Source organism: Notolabrus celidotus, chromosome 23, assembly GCF_009762535.1.
Source record: "Notolabrus celidotus isolate fNotCel1 chromosome 23, fNotCel1.pri, whole genome shotgun sequence".
Lineage (NCBI taxonomy): Eukaryota > Metazoa > Chordata > Actinopteri > Labriformes > Labridae > Notolabrus > Notolabrus celidotus.
Window position 1 is genome coordinate 13,821,073 of NC_048294.1, and position 22,689 is coordinate 13,843,761.

At 40.3% G+C, this 22,689-nt stretch overlaps 1 protein-coding gene across 1 annotated transcript in view; it reads right to left on the bottom strand.

Moving 5' to 3' along the window:
• Nucleotides 1–22,689, bottom strand: part of LOC117807432 (phospholipid-transporting ATPase ABCA1-like) — a 255,352-nt gene that overhangs the window by 176,253 nt on the left and 56,410 nt on the right. The window contains 6 exon segments of the mRNA XM_034676741.1: nucleotides 3,660–3,776; nucleotides 4,486–4,625; nucleotides 16,126–16,321; nucleotides 16,425–16,511; nucleotides 21,358–21,555; nucleotides 22,388–22,506. Of these exon segments, the coding sequence (XP_034532632.1) occupies nucleotides 3,660–3,776; nucleotides 4,486–4,625; nucleotides 16,126–16,321; nucleotides 16,425–16,511; nucleotides 21,358–21,555; nucleotides 22,388–22,506 (857 nt within the window).

Genomic DNA, 22,689 nt, shown 5'->3' on the forward strand with positions numbered 1-22,689 from the left:
TTGCTATATATGGACTGGATTTATCAATGTAAAGTAAGTTAAACATTTTCATATATTCTTATATCATTAAAATGTTTTAATCAAGTAGATTTTTAGTCATTGTTGATTAAAAAAAAAAGTTAAAATCTGATTAAGAGGGGCGCTGGTGGCCTAGTGGTCTAAGCACCCCACATACAGAGGCTACAGTCCTCGTCGCAGGGGTCACCGGTTCGATTCCCGGCTGGTTGACCATTTCCTGCATGTCTTCCCCCGCTCTCTACTCCCCATACTTACTGTCTCTCTTCAGCTGTCGTATCAAATAAAGGCAAAAAGGCCAAAAATATAACTTTAAAAAAAAAATCTGATTAAGAGCATGTTATGACTATGTTGCAATCATAGACTGTATAAAATATGGACGTAGTATCTGTGACGTCACCCATCTGTTTCTGAAGAGTTGTTTTGAGGCCAATCATCGACCGCAGCCATATTGCTGCTTCGAGCGATTGTGACGTAAAGAGATGGGCTTTGAGCCTCGTAGCCAACAGCTACAGTGTTCTCGCCTGTCAATCAAGTCAGCTTTGCCTCTCATTGGAAGACTCGTAATCTTAATATCTTCAAAATTGCCACCTTAGAAAAAAATTCATCCCCCTACAGTGTGAGTCGATCGAGAAATTAGCTATCCGGGACTACACTTGTCTTTTGTACCAGGCTGAGAAAATGTTTATTTCTGCTGTAAAGACCGACTAAAGCTAGGCTTTAGTGGTAGCAAAAACAGCATGGTACCTTTCTCATTGAATCAAGCCTATACTGACTTCCATCATTTGCTTTAAGTAAGGCTTTTGAGTTCCTTTTATTAAATTATGATTATTCTATTAATAAACTATTTCCAGTGCATAATTGTAATGTCTTGTTGTTGGATCTGCACTAGACTTCCTTTTTGAAGGCTTTTTCTGGGCTTTGGTGCTTGTGCTGTCACACTGGAGAGAGGAGGATGAGGGGGGAACTCAAGAGAAAGGTGAGAATGTTTTAAGGGTTCAACATTCATTGTTCAATTGAGACCTGTCCTTCATGGGGGGCTGTAAGTGTCCCTGGGAAGTATTGATCCTTTCATGGTGATAGGTGGAGCTGATAACAGGGCAGACAGACAGTCTAGTTTTGACACATCATCTGAATTAGAGCTGATAAGTCTTGCTGCACCCTAAATATACACACCAGTTGCTCTTATATATTTGACTAAGAAGCTGCTCCAAAATGCTGGGGCATGTAGTATTCAATCGCCGATGCTGTTGCCATAGTAACCAAGGCTGTAGCAGAATCAAAGAATTTTATCTTAAATGTGTAGAAGCAGTTTTTTTTTTTTAAGAGATGTATTTAACTAATATCACTCTATAACTCCACACTCCAGGATCTTCTTTCTGAAGTGTACTTGTGGTGGTGATGGTAATTGGTCCATAAGTGTAAAATGTGTCTGCGACCTTGAAGGACCTCTGAAGATGACAAACCTCTGCAGCCACCAGCTTCGTGGTGAGGGGCGGAGAGGGAAAGCGGCGGGCTGGGGGAGAAAATGAAGACAAAGGAGGATTGCCGGCCCATTTGTGTAAAGGTTAGGGCTAGGGTAATGAATACCCTGGCTATATGGAGCTCCCGATGTCTGCTCCCCTCCAGCTGCCTATAAGCTCATTTGGAGTGACACTGGAGTAATGTCAGTGTCAAGGAAATACGGCAAGAGGCAAAGAGAGAGGGAAGGAGAGAGTCTACGTCCTCTACCTTCTATAGATAATCCTTTCTGCCAGGATGAAAATTATCCTGCACTTATCCATAATTACTTTCCTCCCTCGGTTTCCGAATCTAACAGACGGTGCTGAAAATTGATATACAAGTAACGTATATTCTCACTTTGCGTACATAAGAGGCTCATCACTTTCATATTTTACTGGTTTTCAGCTTAAAAGATGAATATTTTTTATAAGAAGCTGAAGGATTTTAGGATTGACTGTATAAAAAGATGAACGACATTTTCCATCTCCTCCTGTTGTACTAAAGTGAAGCCAAAATCCCCGCTCCAACAGGTACTGCCGTGTTGTTTTTCAAGCAAGACTGTGTATTGTGGCTGGTAGACACCACGCCCTTTCTGCTGTCCAAAACACATCTATTCTAGTAAAAAAAACAATGACAAGACCACCTAGGATGATAAAATCTACAGTGTAACAGCTTCCTGTTCCTGTCTGAAGTGGACATTCACAGTTATAAAAAGTGCAGTGACTCATGTTGGTGTTTATTTTTTTACATATTTTGATTGGGTATTAAACAGCATAACAGGGAACTAACTATAATGACAGGAAATATTTTCTGGGATAATTCTCTGATGTGTATAAAGATTTTAAACTTTGACCCATGTTCCATCTGCTAACATGTAGGGGCGGGCTCCTCGATGAAAAAGAGAAAGGAATTGCTGTTTGACACGAAACAACGAGACGAGACACAACAGAACAATACAAGACGTCACGACAAGACACGACTATAAAAGACAAGACACGACAGGAGACAACACGAAACGACGAGACAGCACAACAAAAAAACACAATATGTCAAGATAAGACAATAAAAGACAAGAGGAGACACGACAGGAGACGAGGCACAGCACGACACAAAAATACAAGACATCAAAACAAGATAATAAAAGACGAGACAGGACAGGAGACGACACAAAACGACAAGACCAGATGAGACAGCACGACACAAAAATACAAGATGTCAAGACAAGACTGTAAAAGACAAGACGAGACACGACAGGAGATGACACGAAACGACGAGACACAGCACGATGAGACACAGCCCGACACAAAAATACAAGATGTCAAGACAAGACAATAAAAGACAAGAGGAGACATGACAGGAGGCGAGACGAGACACAGCACAAGACAAGACATAGAGACAGGACATGACATGACAGGAGACAGTGCAAAACAACAAGACACAGCACGACAGAAGACGACACGACATTCGATATATGGCCCATGGTAACAATCATATCACAATTATAGCGATTCTGCAATGATCTTTGTAATGCTAGATGATCATGTAATGATACATCACGATAACTGATCAAATTGGACTGGCTTCATAATAGTGTTAATTTTGGCGGCTATTTTAGATTTAGTCTTAGTCTTTAGATGAATATGCCTGTTAGTTTTAGTCACACTTTAGTCTTTTCAGTCCTTTAAAGTCTTAGGCTAGTTTTAGTCGGCAGAAACTCAAAAAATGTTAGTCTAGTTTCAGACAGATTTAAGTCTTTGTTTTGTGCCAAAACATTTTCTCAACATTCTCAAACATTTTCTGAACAAACCGATAGAATGAAAATGCATTTACATTTTCAGTACATAACAGGAAGTCCTCCGAAGCTTACAGTAAAACTTCAGCCAAAACAACATCACAGTGAATTGTGTGATCTCAATCAATATTTAGCATCGCCATATTGATATCGTGTCAGGGTAATGACATGTTGCCGGGACACTATTTTGTCCTACTCCTATTGATGACCTTTACTGCAGTGAGTCAGGAGCTCTAAATGTTTTGTCCACATTTTTGAGAAGCTTACATGTCATCCATCTCTGACAGACACTGACATAATATAGATCTTTAGTTCACATGCATCCAATAGTAGTTTCTTTGTGTCTTACCCGTATTGTATTGACTTGTGTGCTGTCCTGAAGGAAATCCCAAACACGGGGCCCAAGTTCATCCCACGAATCCGCTAGCTCTCTTAGCATAGCCAAGGCATTGAATGTGCTGTTTGCCTGGAACAAAGAACAAAAGCAATGTTTTAAAACATTTATTTTACCTTTCCCTGTCTGAGAGAATATTCATTCAGCAGCTTCAACTCGCTCTGAGCAAATCCAGACATGAAAGTACTTCACATCTGCATATTTCAGCTAATCCCTGGAGGGACTCATCACATTGCAACACTGCCACCCCCTGTGGTGACTAATGTAAATGGGGTTATTTACCCCTGAACACTGACTTGTAAACAATCCGACTATGTCTGGAGTGAAAAGAGGGGCCTCCTCCGCCTGCACCGGGCCTCTTGCTGTGAAGTCATTATGTATTCTCGATGCAGAAACCTTACTGCCTGCCTGTTGTTTGCTTTGCTTATGCGGTTATCAAAATGATGCTAATATCTTGGAGAAATGTCATGTCATGAAAATACATCACATTCACCGCAGCCTCCTGACTAACGATTGTATTATTTTTATTTTCTTCCCTAGGTGGTAATATTGTGTGACATCGGTTGTTTTTCTTTCCTCCACTGGAGGCCTCTTCACATTTCACACGGCTCCTGATTAAATTACTTTTACCAGCCTGATCCTGTGCATACAATATATTCAAACACCCACAAAGAATAAAGTGTTTTTCCTATTACTAAACTTCAGATATCAGCTCTTATTCAAGTGCATGAAGAGTCAGTGAGTGCATGTAAACATGGCGCATTTTCCAATCCAGACTTACCTCCTTCACTATGTGGAGAGCAGCAGGTGTATCAGGACTGTAGAGGACTTTCCCTTGCAATAAGGGCTTGAAGGTGCTCCAAATGTAGCGCAGGCCAGGTGTGCCCTCCAGGGTGTTGGTGAGAGTCTGACAAAAATCATCTACAGAAAAGAGGAGCAGAGGAGAGAAGACAGGGAAAGTCAACACAGGACCAAGACATGAGCTCTATATTCCCGAACCCTGTGTGTGTGTGTGTGTGTGTGTGTGTGTGTGTGTGTGTGTGTGTGTGTGTGTGCGTGCGTGCGTGCGTGCGTGCGTGCGTGCGTGCGTGCGTGCGTGCGTGCGTGCGTACTGAACGAAAGCATCTCCACAAGAGGTAAGAGGAGAAACAAGCGGCTAAAATCTGTGAAACTTATTGAATTTACAGAAGCCAAGAAGAAAACATGATGAATATTGCACAAGTTTAAAATTTAGATGTGGCTACCATAGTAACCAATCTCATGCCCGAGTGAGCAAATATGAACATAGTTTGAGTTTGGTAAAAACCCCAAAGCACACAATCTTGACCTTAAATAAATTCCCATTACTAACACCCAGACATACAGTATCTCATAACATTTTAGAGACATCTTCCTAACATGACACGTTAAATCATATTTGAATTTTTCCATTTCTACTTTGAACGACAGCGTGAGAAAACAACAATTATGCAAGATCAACTACGAATCAAATGCTAAATTCCTACAAAATACTGCCCAACTAACAGAGCAAAAACTGTCACAGAAGTGCAAGTAAAAGGCAAGAAATAAATGAGTGTAAGTTCCAGAAATCATAACTTTCAAAGTTTACATAATGGGGAAAGTATTAGCATTATCACTGGTTTGTCACACCAGCTTGTTTAACCCTCAAAGACCTAGACAGCCGGCGGCGGCTACTTGTTCTTAAATGTTTGATAACTTTTCAACCACTAATCTAATTAACAAGCTTTAAAAACTCAGTTACAGCGGACATTCTAAGCTTTCCATTGATACCACATTTGTCTCATTCAGCATATGCTAAATAAATTCAGGAGAGTCTGGCACCCCAAAAATTGGTCTCGGTCTGTAAGGGTTAACTTCTCTTTTAGATTAATGTCATTTTTAAAAAATGTAGAATCTTAGTGCAGAGCCTCAGGTAGTTTACAGCCAGAGTTGACCAATCACATGTGACCAGTCTTGGTGTATGCAGGAAAAAACAGCTTCACTACCAATCCATTCAATATCAAAACTGTTGACTTGAATGATTTGGGAAATCATATGACTTTTTCATTTCAAGTAAATTGACAGAATTTGTTTCTTCTTCTACAGGTTCAAACTGGTGAAGTACTGTGTCACTATTTACAGTGAAACTGAGACTCCCCAGGGCAACAGGCACTCACCTGAGGGATGTAATGTAAACCCAGGAGTGGCTGAATTTATTTTCCAGACATATCTGAATGGACACATCTCTCTTCAGATATGGACAGTCAAAAATGCATCACACAGACAAAAGGATGGCTTGAGTTGAAGTTGTTATCACCAACAACTAGCTAAAGCGTAATGCTGGAAAAGCTGGGTTATTCAATTTCGGGGGATTGCCACTGGGTTCTGAGATTAATTTCTGTGTGATCGAACCCAAAGAGTACCCACAACGAGCAGTTTGTTCAAGCAGGGTTAAACACGACACCAAAAAACCTTGAGAACACTATTTCACTTGCATGATTTTGCTTGGACTGTGTTAAAATTAGGGAGGCATTAAAGCTTTTTGGATTTAACTGGCTGATGAGCACAACTAAAGCTCCCTCTTGAAGTTTCTAAATTTTCCCTTTTGTTGTCAGTGTTTTGTTGCAATATTTCACACCTTCATTTTAAACTGTATTGATTGCCTGAATCGATACATGCAAATTACTTAACGACTGATGATCAGGACAAAGATACAAGCTGTCTTTCTTATGTCTTACTGTGAAACTGGCACAATTAGCTTATTTTTTAACATGAGATCCAGTTCTCCGGTTTCTTTATGTTTGTATAGTGACTTAGACTACTTAAAGAGCAGTTTCTGCATCAAGTCAAGACAAACTAAACTCAAGGCATGATGTGGTTATCTTAGAAAAGCAGCTCCGACCTTTTCAGGAGTTTATCTGGTCAACTGTGATGTGGAGTTAGAAAGCTATGTGCTTGTGTATGAGTAATGCTAGAGGACTGACAAACAAAACATGGCAAGTTTAGATAAAGAACATCTAAACTTAATAAAAAAAACAAACAGTACTCATAAAAAGCCCTAATGAATGTTTAATGCTTGTTGTATTTTTAGATTATTTTAGATCATTTCAGCCTTCTGGGTATTTTGTGTATTAGTTTTTCTTGTTTGTTTGTCTGTTATAACTTAATGTAATTTGATTCAAACAACAGCTGTAAAAATTTAGTTTGATTCATTGTGTGTGAAGGAGCAATGAAAAACTTTGGTGGGTCTGGGGCTCTAATAGGAGGTAAAGTTGGTCAAGGTCTCTGACTCTACAATTCAGCATGTGCTAAAGCCACTAACATTAATCTGAGTTTAAAAAATCTAAATTGTTTGAATTCAAAAATCTGAAAAGAAAGGAAGTTCATGAAAAGAAAAGCTCCCATGAAGAGGACACTGGGGTCAGTTACAGTCATGTTTTTACGCATCAGCAAACAGATAATTGAAGCGTGGATGTATTTATAAAAAGCTATTAAAAGTAAAAACACACAGGCAGAAGAAAACAAGCCAAGCAAAGAGATCAGTCCTGAGTGCACAAGGACAAGATTGTGTGGGGCAGAGGAAAAAGTCAATATGTTCAGCAGTGGTGCAATCATTACTAATTTAACTTATCTGTCAACGTGAATATTGCCAGGTTGGGAGAGCGATGAATAGGTTACGTGAGGACCCGCGCTGCATGCAACCTTCTGCTTGGGCTGTGCTTGTTTTCTGATGACTGAAAATATGTGATTCCTGTGGTGTGGCAGTTAATCAGACAATCGATCAGTCCAGTGTGTCGCCTGCAAGTCAATACGACCGTCTGCCGCTTTGATTTGGAGCTAACTGTCCCTTTGTTCAACACCTGTCATTACATTCATGCTATTTCCTGTCCTTTCATGCTGTCTTCCCCTGTCAAGAAGGCAAGAAACCTCCCTCTGTCCTCCTTTAGCTCTCATCTCACCAGGGCAACCGTTTCCCCCCCATCAGGGAGATTTTAGCGGCCATTTTCGGTGCAATTAAATGTTAGCCTTTCTGCCTGCTGGCCTTCTTTCCCAGGTGCTCCTGGGAGGTCTGTGTGCGGGCAGCTAATGGCTACCCCTTAGTCGGAGTCTGGCCAGCTGTTCCCTCCGCCGACTGCACAGATGCCACATCCTGCAAACATAGCACTTAAAAGACAGGAAATGTGTGAGAGACACAGCTCGGTAGTTCTCTGCTGTTAGGCGTCACTTGGAAAAGACTTGAGACATTGCAATGATCTGATGTCTAAAAATTACCACAAACTTTTACATGAAGTATTTCAAAAACGGTGTGAGGAAAGGGATTAGATTTCTGATGGGACTGGTATTGTCTTAAAGTTAGAAATCTGGACCTGTGATTAGGTGTCAAAGAAAAATTTGACTGGTTGAGATGTCACTAGCAAAAAAAGATATAGATATATCTGAATATTTCTGTGGCACAATATAATGTTATATACCAAAGTCAATGAAATGTTAAACTCTTCTGGACTCTATAAACCCTCACAACAAAACAATGTGAAAAGGAAAAGTGAAGTTTTGGTTGAACTACTGCTTTAACCTCTGGTGAACCCCTGAACCCTGGTGTATACTTCTGCATCGACCCGACAACCTCGTGACCGATATGGTCATGAGAACCACATATTTGTGCGTTGTCGTGTCTGTGCCGCACTGTAATACTCTGCCTAAACGCTTGTAGGCAGTGGGATTTTTATGCTAGTCAGATCGCATGTTTCCGGTCCCACTGCGTTTTCAGCTTGCTTGTCCACACACTCAAAGAAATAATTTGTTGGGCAAACATAATAAAATTATGGAAATAATTTCCACCTAATTAAAATGCTTTCATTTAGTGAGAAACAATTTTGTTGAACCAACTAATTGTAAATATGTTGAATGAACATAAAGTATTGACATTACCATTACTTATTTGCAATGTTTGGGTCCAACTTAATTTGTAAAGATTGTTTCAACGTATTTACTAAGGTATGATCTGACTTCATTGCCTTGAGTCACAATGACTTAGCCTCGATACATGGGGTGATTTGACCGCTAGGCCACCAGCGCCCCAATTGCAATCAGTCACAGGCGATCTCTCCCAACTCCCCATAACGGCTCTTCTTTGCCAGAAGCACGCTACCGTGGCTGATGAATAGGGCCTGTCGCACGTTACTGCTCTGGAGAGGTATTGCAGATGGGATTCCTACCTAAACCCTTTAGGTTGTGTTGACATAAAGCAATCTATAGTTTTAAAGATTTTGCATGTCATGTTAAAACTTCATGATTTAAAAATGTTTAACCACTAAACATGAATTAATATAACAGAAGCTACATGTTATACTTATGTTGGTAAAACAGACACCCATGTTGCTTTTTTTGAGTGCAGGGAATGATGGTGACTCTGATCCATTATGTTAAATTTGCCCTGCTGTTACTCCTAAAGCAATTACTACAAAGAAGAATAGAGAGGAGACGTCGAATAAGATGGAATATACGGCCTATATACGGTTGATGTGCGGCGATTCAAGAATTGCTGTAGATGCAGAATAAATAATGCTACAGTGGACCAATCACAGGGCTTGCGGTCCACGTCATTTCGACACACAGTTACAATTTGGTGGAGGTGCACATCAGGCTACATGCAGAGGCTTCTGCGTTTGAACCATAGACTACAAATAATGGCCATAGTGCTGCTGTCAAGCCAGTGTGACGTAAAGAGGCAGAGTTTGAGCATCCAAGCCAACAGCTACAGTGTTCCCGCAGTCAGCTGAGCCTCTCAATGGAAGACTGGTAATCTCAATATCTTCGAAATTGCCGCGTTAGAAAAAAATTCACACCCCTCACAGTGTGACCTGATCAAGAAATGAGCTATCCAGACTACACTCGTCTTTTGTACCAGGCTGTAAACATGTTTATTTCTGCTGTAAAGATCGTCTTTTTCCCATTCATGAGTATGTGACTTCCAGTACTTCCGAATCCAGCCTCAAGCGGATTCTCAATGAACTGCAGGTTTTAGCACTTCCGCATTTGACACATATTTTTAGACTAGAGGTTGCCGCTTGGTTTGAACCATAGACTTTAAATAATGGACGTAGTATACATGACATCACCCATCTGTTTCTCAAGCGCTGTATTGAAGCCAATTGTCGGTGGGCCATATTGGAAACGCTGAACTCAACCGAACTGCTGTCCAGCTAGTGTGAGGTAAAGAGAAAGGCTCTGAGCGTCCTTGCTAAAAAGATAGTGTTCCCGCTTGTCAGTCAAGTCAGCTGTTCCTCTCATAATGCAAAACTCGTAATCTAAATATCTTTAAAATTGCGGAATTATGAAAAAATTCACCCCCCGTACAGTGTGTGCCGATCAAGTATTGATGGATGGATAGATCAGTCCTTGATATTTTGTGTGCGAAAGGGAGCATCAGATTACAGAGCTTACACATTCTCAAGAGGTGTCCGCTGCGTGGGTCCCTCTGACAACAGATCTTTACTTTATTACAAAGCCGCAATATGAAAGACCAAGAGAATGTGTTCTCCACCGCAGCTTCAGCCACAGTCAAATAATTGCTTGGAGCCCCCAAGTCGGCTCCTCAACTTACCTGGCAAATTTAATCAATCTGAGTTGCACCCTGGAGATGGGCTGAATTTGGCGCTACAGTGAGACAGTGCCATCACACCACACACACACACGCACACGCACATATGCACACACACGCACACACACACGCACATACGCACACACACACACACACAGAGTCTTGCAAGTGCAACTAGATGGGCAGACATTACTCTGGATTAACATGAGGCAAGGTTTGTGGGACATAGAGCTGCACGTCTGCACACCTGATTTGACGAGCCAATCTGCAGTAAACTACCCCATGCATCAGTAAAGCAGCGTTTATATCGAGCAAGCAGGACAAATCACATGCTGCCTAGCAGAAATCTAACAGAGTCAAATAAGCGTGAATAAATGTCATTGAAGTCGGTCTCAACTGAGAAACTGAGAGGCAGCTTTGGATTTCAGTAGTATTAAAAGAGCAAAGATTTTGAGATCACCAGCTGCAGCATATATGCAATTATATCACTAAATAGAGGGTACCTATCACTGATTATTTAAAGGTGACATATCATTCAAAATTGACTTTTGAATGGTTCTCTACCTGAATTATGTGTCCCTGGCATGTCCACAAACCCCCTGAAAATGAAAAAAAATCCCTGCCCTGTTTTGAACGAGCGGTTTCAGTTTTCAGTGTTTTTCTTACATCACAACGCCATCCGGTCTGTAACAGAAGTCAGAGCTCAGAGCTTGTTCAGCCCATAGACTTTATAAAATACAACTCAAATCTTCCTCCGATTTTCATTCCCTGCACACTTGTGTGCTAACAAGGAGCTTAGGAGGGAGGCATGCTGTCTTAATAAACACAGAGGTCGGTTTTACTCCCCTAGTCTGCAGATTTGAAGATCTAGTGGATGTTTTTCATTTTTCATGGAAAAGTGCTAGCGCTAGTTAGCATAGCCACATAGCTACATGTTTGTAGCTGTGTACCAAGACACACGTCGACATACTGACAAATAAAACAACAAGAAACACTAAATCTGTGACCAATCGTTCAGAAAGGTCCTGCTTTAGGCGCCTCTCCGTCAGGATCAGATTCTGGATCAAATTCAGAGGGTTGAAGTAACGCAGGTCTGTGAGCAGCCAACATGTAAACATTAGATCAACGTGCTGGACAGCCGAGGCCACATCCACTTACTGAGGGGGCGTGGTCAGAGAGCTCATTCTCATTTAAAGGCACAGACACAGAAAACAGCCTGTTCTGAGCAGGGCTGAAAAAGAGGGGGTTACAGGCATTCCAAAATCTGATTTCAAAGTGTTTTTTTGAGCGATAAACTTTGAAGACATGTTTTGGGGACCTCTTAGACCAATATATTTTGATGAAAAGAGCATAATATGTCACCTTTAAAGCAAGTACTCAAACAATGACACTATGGGTCTGGAGAAGATTAGGAAACACTGAGAAAAGCCAGGAAAACTACAACAGTGCAAAACTTCTTGGTATGGCTCTATGTCAAGTTAAATCAGCATTTTTAAAGCCATGTCTTATGGTGCTTTAACTGTTTTGCCTTGCTCTATTTGCAGGGAAAGAGCGAGCCAGCTCTTTTAAATCCACCATATGGTAGCAAATAGCAACAGTGAGGACGAAACTCTCTGAAACGAGTTGTGTCTCTAACAGGTGCCCAAAGATTTTTTCCAAGAGGGTATAAATGACATTTGTGCTCATTTGTTGGGCAGATTTTAAAGTTTAAACAATTTAAAATTACTGTTTACCGTCATAGACGAGCTCTTACCACCCTGGCTATTCAGAGTGGTGACTCGGAAGTTTGAATGATTAATTAGTAGGGGAACATTACCGCTCCATTCACTAAGCATCAGTGTTGCCTTTTATTAGTGCGATCGCACTATTCCTTTGAGTGTACTTTTGCATTTACAAAAGAGTTGTAATTGGCCATTATGCAGACATTCTGCATCTTCCACATTCACTTAAGTGTACATAGAGCGACACAATGAAATGCCAAGGCAAATTCAAAACAACCATTAGCATGCTAAAGGAGATGTTGGTGCTTATTTTGAATAGATGACACAATGGTTTTGCTAATTTGCTCTGGCACAAGCATGCAATTCCACTTTACAGTGCAACTTTATTTCCAGGGAGCAGAGGGCCTCTTATTAAAATCTAATTTTGTGAGGTTGTCTCCAAAGAGCGGGCTTTTAATGAAACAGGCATGTGAGGTCTCTAATGAGCAGCAGGCTGGAAGGCGTTACGCTGTAGAGCTAAGTCTTCAGGATTCCGTGGAACCAACCTATTCAGCAGTTTTCAGATCTTAATACATATACAATGTTGATGTATTATTCCCTTAATTATAGCTGCTTTATTGTATTCCTTCAATACAAAATCTGATAGATAATCCAGTGCAGTATCACAAGTTTTGCACCAAAATGTATGGAAAAATGATGACTCATTTATGCATAAGACAACTCTTTGTGAGTCTTCTTTTAGGGTTTCATTTCCATCAAACTCCCTCAAGTCAAGAAATTTAGGGCAGCTTTCAAGAAAATACATATAAGGAATCCATTTGAAAATAAAAACGTGTAAATAAACAACTATTTCTGCAGAATGAGGCCACAAACTCCACTTGGGAATTTCATCTGCAGTCAAAACAAACAGAAGTGTTTATCCTCATGTGGAAATAGTTACTTAGTGACTAAATATAACAGCAGGTGAAGTTAAACAGGTGCAGATCAAAAGTGTTTTCATCTTGCAGGGTTAACACCAGACATTAAAACCAGTTCCAGGTAGGGTTTAAACATGCAGGGGCTTGATGATAATCCATAAGCACTGTATGTATTTTTTCTTCTTTAGTGCAACAGATAAAACATATAGAAACTGACATTTGACAAGTGAAGAGATTTTCAGACTGCTGCCTCGCTGTTTGGATGAGGTCATCTTCTCTCATCGATTTACTTCAAAATACCCTCAAAAGGTTTCAGCAAGTCCAGAGTAGCACTAAATGATTCAGAGGAAACTCTGTGAACAGGTACCGTCAAAGCAGGAGTCAAGTGTAACTCAAATTTCACCTACATGAGAGCTCAGAATACTTTGGCAGACAACACTTGGGTTCTGCTTAAGGCCTAGGCTACAGTCAAAGTGGGTTTTCTTAGCTGAACAAGATCTAAATGAAGGATTGTAGACTTCATTTAACACTCCAAAAGGTTCCTACTCTTAAGGGAGAACTTTCCTGAAGTACCAGAACTTAATCAGGGTGTTATAGCGTTGCACTTTTGTGCAAAGAGGCAACAAAGCTCTTCAGTTCTGGGACCTAGTTTAGCCTTTAAAGGTTCCTACTCTTAATGGAGAACTTATCTAAAGTAGCAGATCTTAATCAGGGTGTTATAGCATTGAATATTTCTGCTTAGAGGCAACAAGGGTCGAAAGTTCTGGGACCTAGCTTAGCCTCAAAAAGATTCCTGCTCTATGTGGGGAACTTTTCTAGAGTACCAGAACTTAATCAGGGTGTTATATCATTGAACATTTCTGCTTAGATGCATCAAAGTTCTTAAGTTCTGGGACCCATCTTAGCCTCCAAAAGGTTCCTGCTCTAATGGGAGAACTTTTCTAATATACTAGATCTTAATCAGGGTGTTACAGCATTGAACATTTCTGCTTAGAGGCAACAAGGGTTGAAAGCTCTGGGACCTAGCTTAGCCGTAAAAAGGTTCTAGCTCTAATGGGAGAACTTTGCTTAAGTACCAGATCTTAATCAGGGTGTTACAGCATTGAACATTTCTGCTTAGAGGCAACAGGGGTCTAAAGTTCTGGTACTTAGCTTAGCTGCAAAAAGGTTCTTGCTCTGTGGTAGAACTTTTCAAAAGTATCAGGACTTTGAATTGGTCCTTGGAGCACTAAATATTTTTGATCATTGGAGTATGTGTGTAGCTTTTGAATATTACTTGGCTAATATGACAAACTTCCATTGGTCTTATTATATCTAACAAAGTGCGAGGGTATCATTAGTGTCTAAAGTCAAACAAGTTTACTCCACTAAGTTTAATGTACAAAGATTCCAGAGGACAACAACAAAAGGGTATATGAAATGAAAACTGAGGACGAAAGGAAAGGTGATGCCAAACAGCTCCGCTGGAACAGACATACTGGACCTCTCAGTGGTTGTAAGGTGACATCTCAGTCCCCGATTTGAGGGCCCTCTAATGACTGAAGCAGTGATTACACTGGGTGGAGGTGAGTTGATGATGGAGGCATAGGTGATAAAGTCACCCAATATTATCCAGTCTATTGCACTGATGAAAAAAACACTACATTGTGACCCTGTTGGAAATGTAGTTCAAAGTAGGCTGGAGGAAACAGTAAGTACCTTCAAAAGAAGTTCCTGGTACTTTTGGTGGAAACATGGCTTAACATTGATTGAGAATTTGCCTTCATGAATGTATGCAGAAAATTGTATCTGACTGTTTCCTTTCAGCAACAGGGCCATGAGAAATATTCCTTCTGTTACGTAACTGACTCACTTAAATCACAACCATCTTTATGCATGTACACTGTGGGTATTCCACTTTGATATCAAATCCTCACCCACAAGACAAACGTATGTGTTAGAATCCCACTTTGATGCGGTTATGCCAGCAAAGCAGTGTTCTAGGTAGGATCAAAGGGTGATTCATATCAGTGAGCCTTTATGTCTTTTATCCACATGCTTGTAGAATCTATATGTCCTCTTCATTAATTAAATCCTTGAAGCTCTGAGGAGGCTTACTCACCTACAACCACACTGAATGTGGGTGGTGCTGCTCATCTTTCCAAAGCAGAGTGAATAAAACACGCTCGCTTTTGATAACGACACTAAGAGTTCATTTTTCATTAGTAGTAAAAGGCTACTGCTGGAGGTCGCTCTGCTTGTCCAATGCATAGCATTAGGAGTATGAGAGACAGTGATGTGATTCACTTGACCCTACAATATAGACAGCTTTCGGACATTTAAAAAGGCAAGAGTAGCTTTGCTTTTTCTCAAAATGCTGAGCAGGGTTCTGTTAAATCAAAACAGCATCAGGGAATTTGGCTACAAATGCAGACAATATGGCTGCCCGGGTGGTATTCTCCAACTGATTAGCACAGAATACCAGTTTAGAAGACAAAAAAGTGTTTCAGTGACACCATCTGTCCTCTGTGAGAAGTTTGGGCTGCCATATGTTCATATTTAGGATGTGATATGTTCTCGCCTTGTGACTCCGCAAAAATTCACACAACAGCATCAGTTTCCCACTCGGGATAAGATGTTCTGGACTTTTATTCTCCATTTAGAAAACCACATCACGCCAGGGTGGGGAGTACACAGCCTGTAAACGGGATGAGATGAGCTGATCTGATTGGCTACAATTGATGCCAGCCCCTGACGCAGCCGCTGATAATGAATTTCTAATCAAACCTGGCACGGGTGCTGGCTTCACATCTCGTGCACCATGTACAGGTTGTTACACTGCCTGTCATGCACAGCTCATTCGTGAAAATAGGGATAATCTAAATTTTGTCCTCATCTCAAAACTTATTTTGAAATCTGATAAACACTGAATTTGACTTTGCAGGAGAATATCCACTAATTATTTTTCCCAATTGCATTAGATCGTAACCAAAAACATGCCCACTGAGCTTTGCTGGACTTGTATTCCTTTGTAGCAATAGCATGACTTCTGCCGACTGGTTTCCAAACAAACAAACAAATAAACAAGCCATTTTGGCTGTTACGTCACTACTTCTGGCTTTTACCAAACAGAACTGAAAAGCGAGAATGCAGAAAAAATATGTGAGAACAGTGTGACAGCTATGCTCTGCTTTAGAACCTACCTGAGCTGTTCCCCATGAGGGACATTAAGTTGAAGTTTGTCGCCTGAATAGATGAGTTTGAACTGGTGAACATGTTGGTGGTATTTACGTCAGACTTCCTCTCACACATTAGCATATTCACACTGCCGATCATGTCATTTCGGAAATCCAATGATCTGGCCGCCTTAAAGATCATAGAGTTCTGCAACCGGGCCGCCTTGAAGAAAGGTAAAAGGATTTTGAGAAAGCATTTAAAAATGAAATGATTTTAAACAGAGTAAATATGCGTTCCTTTCCCATTGGATATTAGCCAAACATACCTCCTCCAACAATGGGCGCGCATCTTGAGCAGTTTTTAACACCAGAGTGGCTGGGTTGACAGAGTTCTGATCCGAAGCTGGAGCGATCTAAAGGAGGACAAGTAGAGGAAAACTGCATGATTAACCTTTACTTCCAGGTTTGTTTAATATTTATTTATTTATTTATTTACATTTATAACAGTTAAACCCAGTATATCCACAGTAGAGCTTATAATTTCTTTCACAGCACTTCAAGTAAAAGCTGAGCTAAATTAGATGACTAATTTTAGTTATTAGTCATTGGAGCCAGTGGGCTGTTTTCACATAAAAACCTCTTAACCAATAGTTAATTCTACATCTTCATTCGTATCCATACCCAAAGTCTGGACTCCTCAAATGTAATCAAAAGAATGATGGTAATTGTTAGTTATTTCTAAGTTTTTCTAAGTGTTACAATTTGGCCGACCTTTGTGTCATTTTCTACAGTAATGTGTAAGGCTTCTGCAGGTGGTCTTATGGGGTTTCCAAAATGAAAAAAAAAGGTAAAATGTTGTATCTAACATTTTCTTACAAACACATTATTTTCAAGTGTATGTGTGTCCGACACATGCTACACTATAACTATAAATGCTCAACCCACATACCCTTCTCTTAGAGACGCTGAAGGACAGAAACACATGCACTGATACTGGCATTCTGACCTGCAAGTTGTTCCCTCTCATCATCATTCCTGACAGTGCGTATTCAAAGCTGCATTACATTGACAAGTGTTACAGCCATATAATGGAGGTATACAATGTGTGTCCAATTAGAAAATCTTATGGCATGCCCTTTAAACCGCTGTCATTTCATACATCTAGTGTCAAGCATAGGCTCTAATAGGAGCGCCTGGATTGTCTTTCAACATAAAACATAAGATATAAGCCCAGAAAGACAAAGAGATGAGAGATCAGAAGGCTAAGAGAGGAACATTGCGTTCATATCTTAGAATAAAACCCTCTTTTGCAAGGCTATCGGTTGTGTTCCAAGTATATTCACTCAGGGTTACTTCATCTCTCAGTGTGCAGAGGAGAAAGGAAGAGGAGGCCAAGAGGCTCAAACTATTCAGGAAAATAACAGAAAATAATTATATGTTACTAAAAAAGGAAACATGTGATCGCAACTTTGTCTGCAGATTTTTGAAACAAAACTTTGTTCAGTAAACTAAGTGATGTTGCCTCCGTCATCGTAGCATCTGTATATAACACAACAGTGACTAGAACAACCAGGTCACTGTGTGTGCCTAAATTACGGTAGGAAGTTGGGGTAAAACTTGAATGTATGATTAGTTTGAGTTACTATTTAGTATCATTGCCTCAACCTTGACAGCCAACATTTTCTAAATATCGGTAATATCCGCTGGGAGGCAAATTTGCAACCCAAGAAAGAACAACGTAGATGACTAAATGTGCTGGTCTTCAAAGGATTTCAGCTTTTGATTCCATCTGGAACACTCTGAGGTCATCAGGTACTGGTCTGCTTTCAGTCACTTGAGTCAGAACGAAACATGGTGAAGCAATGTTAAGTCATTATGCAATACATACTGGAACAAACTCCCTGCAAGCTGTAGGTCCGCTCCAACTCTCACCTCTTTTAAAGATTAAGATTAATACTTTTTTATTTGCCACTGCCTTCCTATTTTAGCTTATTTTAACTTGCTTTAAATGTAAATTTTACTTTTATTTTAATATATTTCTAATTATTAGAAACCCGATGAGGTGCTTTGCTCAGGACTGTAGTCCGGATCAGAGTCTCAAAAGCTCTCACCACGGGGGCTCTGACAAGCAAAAGAATTGATGACATTTAGTAAGTCCTACAGAAAACGTATATGTTGTAGCGTCCGTCTGGACGCTGTAGGGATGGCGAGCCAATTCGTGAACACGTTGATCTTTATTAACCGGTCACTGTCGGCCATGATCACGCAAACTAACAAAGCAACAATCAATGTTTGAATGAATGAAAAACTTCTCCTCTTGTCTCTCCTCTCTCCCGCTCACACACTATACACCTCTCCTGATGCCTTCACTGACCGTCAACAATTTAGGAATTAAGAACATCTACACTGAACACGTTTAACAAACAGTAGAGCTGTTACAGTATTATATGTGTTATAACTTTTCTCCTGATATCTTGTCACCAGTACAACTGGATAATGCCAGCATGTTTCTTCTTCTCTAACAAGGCACACTGATTGAAAAAGAAACACTACAGCAGTGATGTTAGCAAAATCTCATTTGCAGTGTTCTAGCACTTTCTGATTCTGTAAAATTGATGTATATTAAAGACAGACACGTTGACATTTGAATAACATTTGTTGAGCTCCATATATATTCAAATGAAATGTTTACTGCCTTTCTCTGGATTCTGAAATGATTCCCAGAAACACAAACATAACACTGTGGAACCAATCTCTGAATCTAACTGAGTGATAAACCCGGACTTCCTCTCTTGTCCCTTTCTTTATGTTGTTGTTCTTATCACAATCACTCAGCAATGTCAAGCTTTAAGTGTGAAGGCTTGATGTTCTTTTCCATCCATTTGCCCGCAGCACTGAAGAGCTTTTCCCTCCATATCTTGTCTGGCCTTTCTTTTTTTCCCTCCCTCTCTCTCTCTGTCTGGAAATGCCTGTGGGCTTAAATTGTTCAAATGCTCCCTCCAACGAACTTCCTGCCTTATCACTTATTTATTGGATTTGCTGTCCCATATATTTTTCCTCAAAGATAAACTCATGGAGAAGTGAAGGCTTTCATCATCCCAAAGGAAACTCTCGGATTTCAAAGAATTCAGGGAAAACATTGGCTCTAATTCCCAACTGATTGTGTGCATTCGATTAAAATCACTTGAAGACACGGAGGTGCACGTGACCGTGACATTCTCTAAAAGCTTAGACAGTGTGAGAAAAAGATGACCTCTCACTTAGAACGGATGAAATAAAAACACATTGAGAAGACGGTGCTGTAATCAAAATGTTAGTGGGTGTGTTTGGCCTCGTGGTGGTCGGTATGTTTTCTACATCTCTCTTCTCAAAGAGTCAGAGAAGCATAACAGTAATTTTTGATTAACCTCATTTGGCTGGCAGAGCAAACTTGTGTCTTTGAATTAAATTTACTGCGAACCACGCAGGAATTATAGATGCTTCAAATTGTATTCAGCGCCATGTTTTTATTATCTAACAGTAAATAAAAGAATGTCAATGTTGACTTCTCTAATTTATCTCTCAATTTACAAAAGTATCTATCATCACTCCCACACAGGAAGATGAGGATTCAACAGGACATTTTGGCATCCTGTAAACAACACCTACACTACCATAGAAATGTATTTCTCCAAGGGAGTACATTTAACAATATTATACTCAATAGTTGAAAACTTTCGCACCAATTTCAGCAACACCATCAGACTGGACAGCTGAAAGCTCTGGCTTCTAATGGCTTACTCTGCTTGACATGACCACACATCTGCAAAAACCTTGCACTAACAAGAATTAAAAGTTCCAGTTTAGAAACCACAAAATAAACAGGGAGTTCAAAATGTTCAATGTTTAGTAATAGTGGAAATAACTTGATGCTACTGAGGGATAACAGGAATTTAGGGGAATTGTTTTCAGCCACAGCTTTCTCTGAAGCCATCTTAGTTAATAATGAGGAAAGGCAGTTTGTTTTAATTATTTTTTAGATTCAAGTATTTCCTGTTGATGACATAATGACTTTATTTTGAAAGGGTAATCTCAGTATTACAGATGAGGAAGTTTGATTCGCAGACATCCTGAGCTTGTAGTACAACAAGGTCAATCTGGTCCCCCCCCTGCTCCATTTTCAGAAGCTACTGCCTCAGTAAGATCCATCAGCTCCTGAGCTACAGCGTTAAAAGCCAAGATTGGGTCACCACCGGACAAATTTGTCAGACAAGCCAGAAAGTGACGGGGAACTTTGAGAGTGTGTGCTCCTGTCCGTTGACTCAACAGCAGCTTGGGCCAGAACACATCACTGACGTTTAGTGAGTATCCCAGCTAGATATTTTATTCCCACAAGAGCAGACACACGTAGGATGTGTTAGCTGTGCAGCTATCAGTTTGTGTTATTGATAACTCGTTGTTGCAAGAATATAAGACAAGTCAACTGGGAGCTTTCCAGGCAGTGAACAGCAGCGGTAAGATGGTTATAAATTTGGTTTGATATGTTGTGGTAGAAAAAAAATCAGTGCATACAAGTAACAACTAAAGAATGATCATGGATATTTTTTTAAAGATCAGGGGGAACTATCTTTTATCTTGCACTTGTTCAACTTCATTTAGTCTCTTAGATCTGTAGTTAGATAGAGATGTACAGACATGGCAGCAGCACATGACTATCTGTATCGTATCTGGTTGTGTGTCGAGAGTGAAGCGATCATCATGTCTCGATCAGTTAAGGCGTTAGGCCATCACTCAGCCAGGGATGCTGTTTTTCCTAATTGTCCAATAACTTTATCATTGTCTTGGTTGATGGGAAAATTTACAAGGTGAATTAGCATCATGGCTTCAGTAGCTTTGGTTTGACATTAAAATGCCTAGTGATGCGTTCAAAGGAATCTTTTCCAGTTATTCCTCTATAGAGGCATCAGCAGGGACATTACAAAAGTTTTATACCTTCATGTTAAATACAAGCTCTGTTAGCAAAAACAGAGTGATTTGTTAGGAAGCCAAATGAGGGTGACTTCACAGAGTTGAGTCAGAGCTTTAAAATGTAGACATTATAACCTGTATGAACACTGCAGTGTCCCCATTAGGACAATTAGAGAAAACACAGTATCACTGTAACGTATGCCAGATGACTCTGATGTGTCTGCTTTATGATGCTTACTTCCTTCAACTGTAATGAAAGTTAAATCAGAGGACTTGTGAGTTTTTTTTTTTTTTTTTTTTTTGAAAGCTCACCTCTGAAAGCACTTTTCTTCCATCCAGATTTTGCAGGAAAACTTGCTGGGTGTTAATCAGCTGCTGGGGAGTGAGGGAGCAGCTGACGTTTTGAAAAGCCTCCTTTTCGGCTTGGCTGCTAAATTGGACGTACTGATCCAGATCTGTCCCCTCACACAGGATGCTCCTCAGGCTCCCTGGCCGCGCGATGCCCGTCATCTGAGTGAAAAAAACATAAAAAATATTTGGTAGAAGTTGACAAACAAGAGAACTTTGCATCCAACATGTTTGATTTATTCATGTGTTGTGTTTCTTTGTGTCGTCGTGCTGGCAGGTTTTATGCAAAATTACATTTCAGAATCAGAAGTTGTCACACAGGAGAGTACATATGCAGAAACACAGACAATGATACTTCTAGCAATGACAATGTGACACAAACACACACAGATGCATACGCATGTGATTTTTTATCACACCAGAATGAGTAGTGATACCAAACCGGACAGGCTCCCAGACGAAGAATGGCTTCTAACTTTTACTTTCTGGGCACATCGCGGTCTGCAGCAAAGTCCACTGCAACCATCAGAACGAATCAGACACTGCAGGGATCTTTTAATCAGCACACATTGTATTTAAGCATCCTTGTCAGTGTTAGTAAAGCATAATTACCTCCTCGCAGCTCATCTGATATCACTCAGTACATACAGCAGTATCAGTTGGGGAACATTTAGAGACAAAACAGCCTTATTGCTGTTGCAAGCGTGTCTCATTCCAAATTACCTTGTGAAGACAGCTTCAAACAGCTCAGATACTTCAGTCCGCTTTGATTAAGACCATCAAGAGTCCCACAGGCGGTTCTTGGCCGGGACATTTTAGTCTCCAACGTTCATGCGCAACACTCTTGGCACATTTTGGTCTTTTGAACAATTTTTTGTAACATTTTAAATTCCTTCATTTAAAAAAGGAGGTGGGGAAGCGTGTTTCAAAGCAGGTGGAGATTGTTTTTTTCGCTACTTTCAAAGTGTGAGCAGAGGAGGGAAATTATACTCACTGGGTTGACTTTTATCCGTGCGTTCAGAAGGCTCTCGACCACGGCTGGTGGCACGGACAAATTGTCTTCCAGATGAGAGGAGAAAGTTTCGTTGTCTCTGAGTATCGTCCGGAGGATCACTGGTTGAGTTTCAAATAAAAGAGAAAATCATTACTTTGGGAGTATTAAGCAAGAGCAGAGACAGAAAAACGAGATACAGTGCATGGGAATGCATTTAGTTTACATTTACTTTGTTGGAGATGTTACAATGACAACTCAAAGGGAAATGCAAGTCGAAGTTTCACAGAAGAAAAGCAATTTCA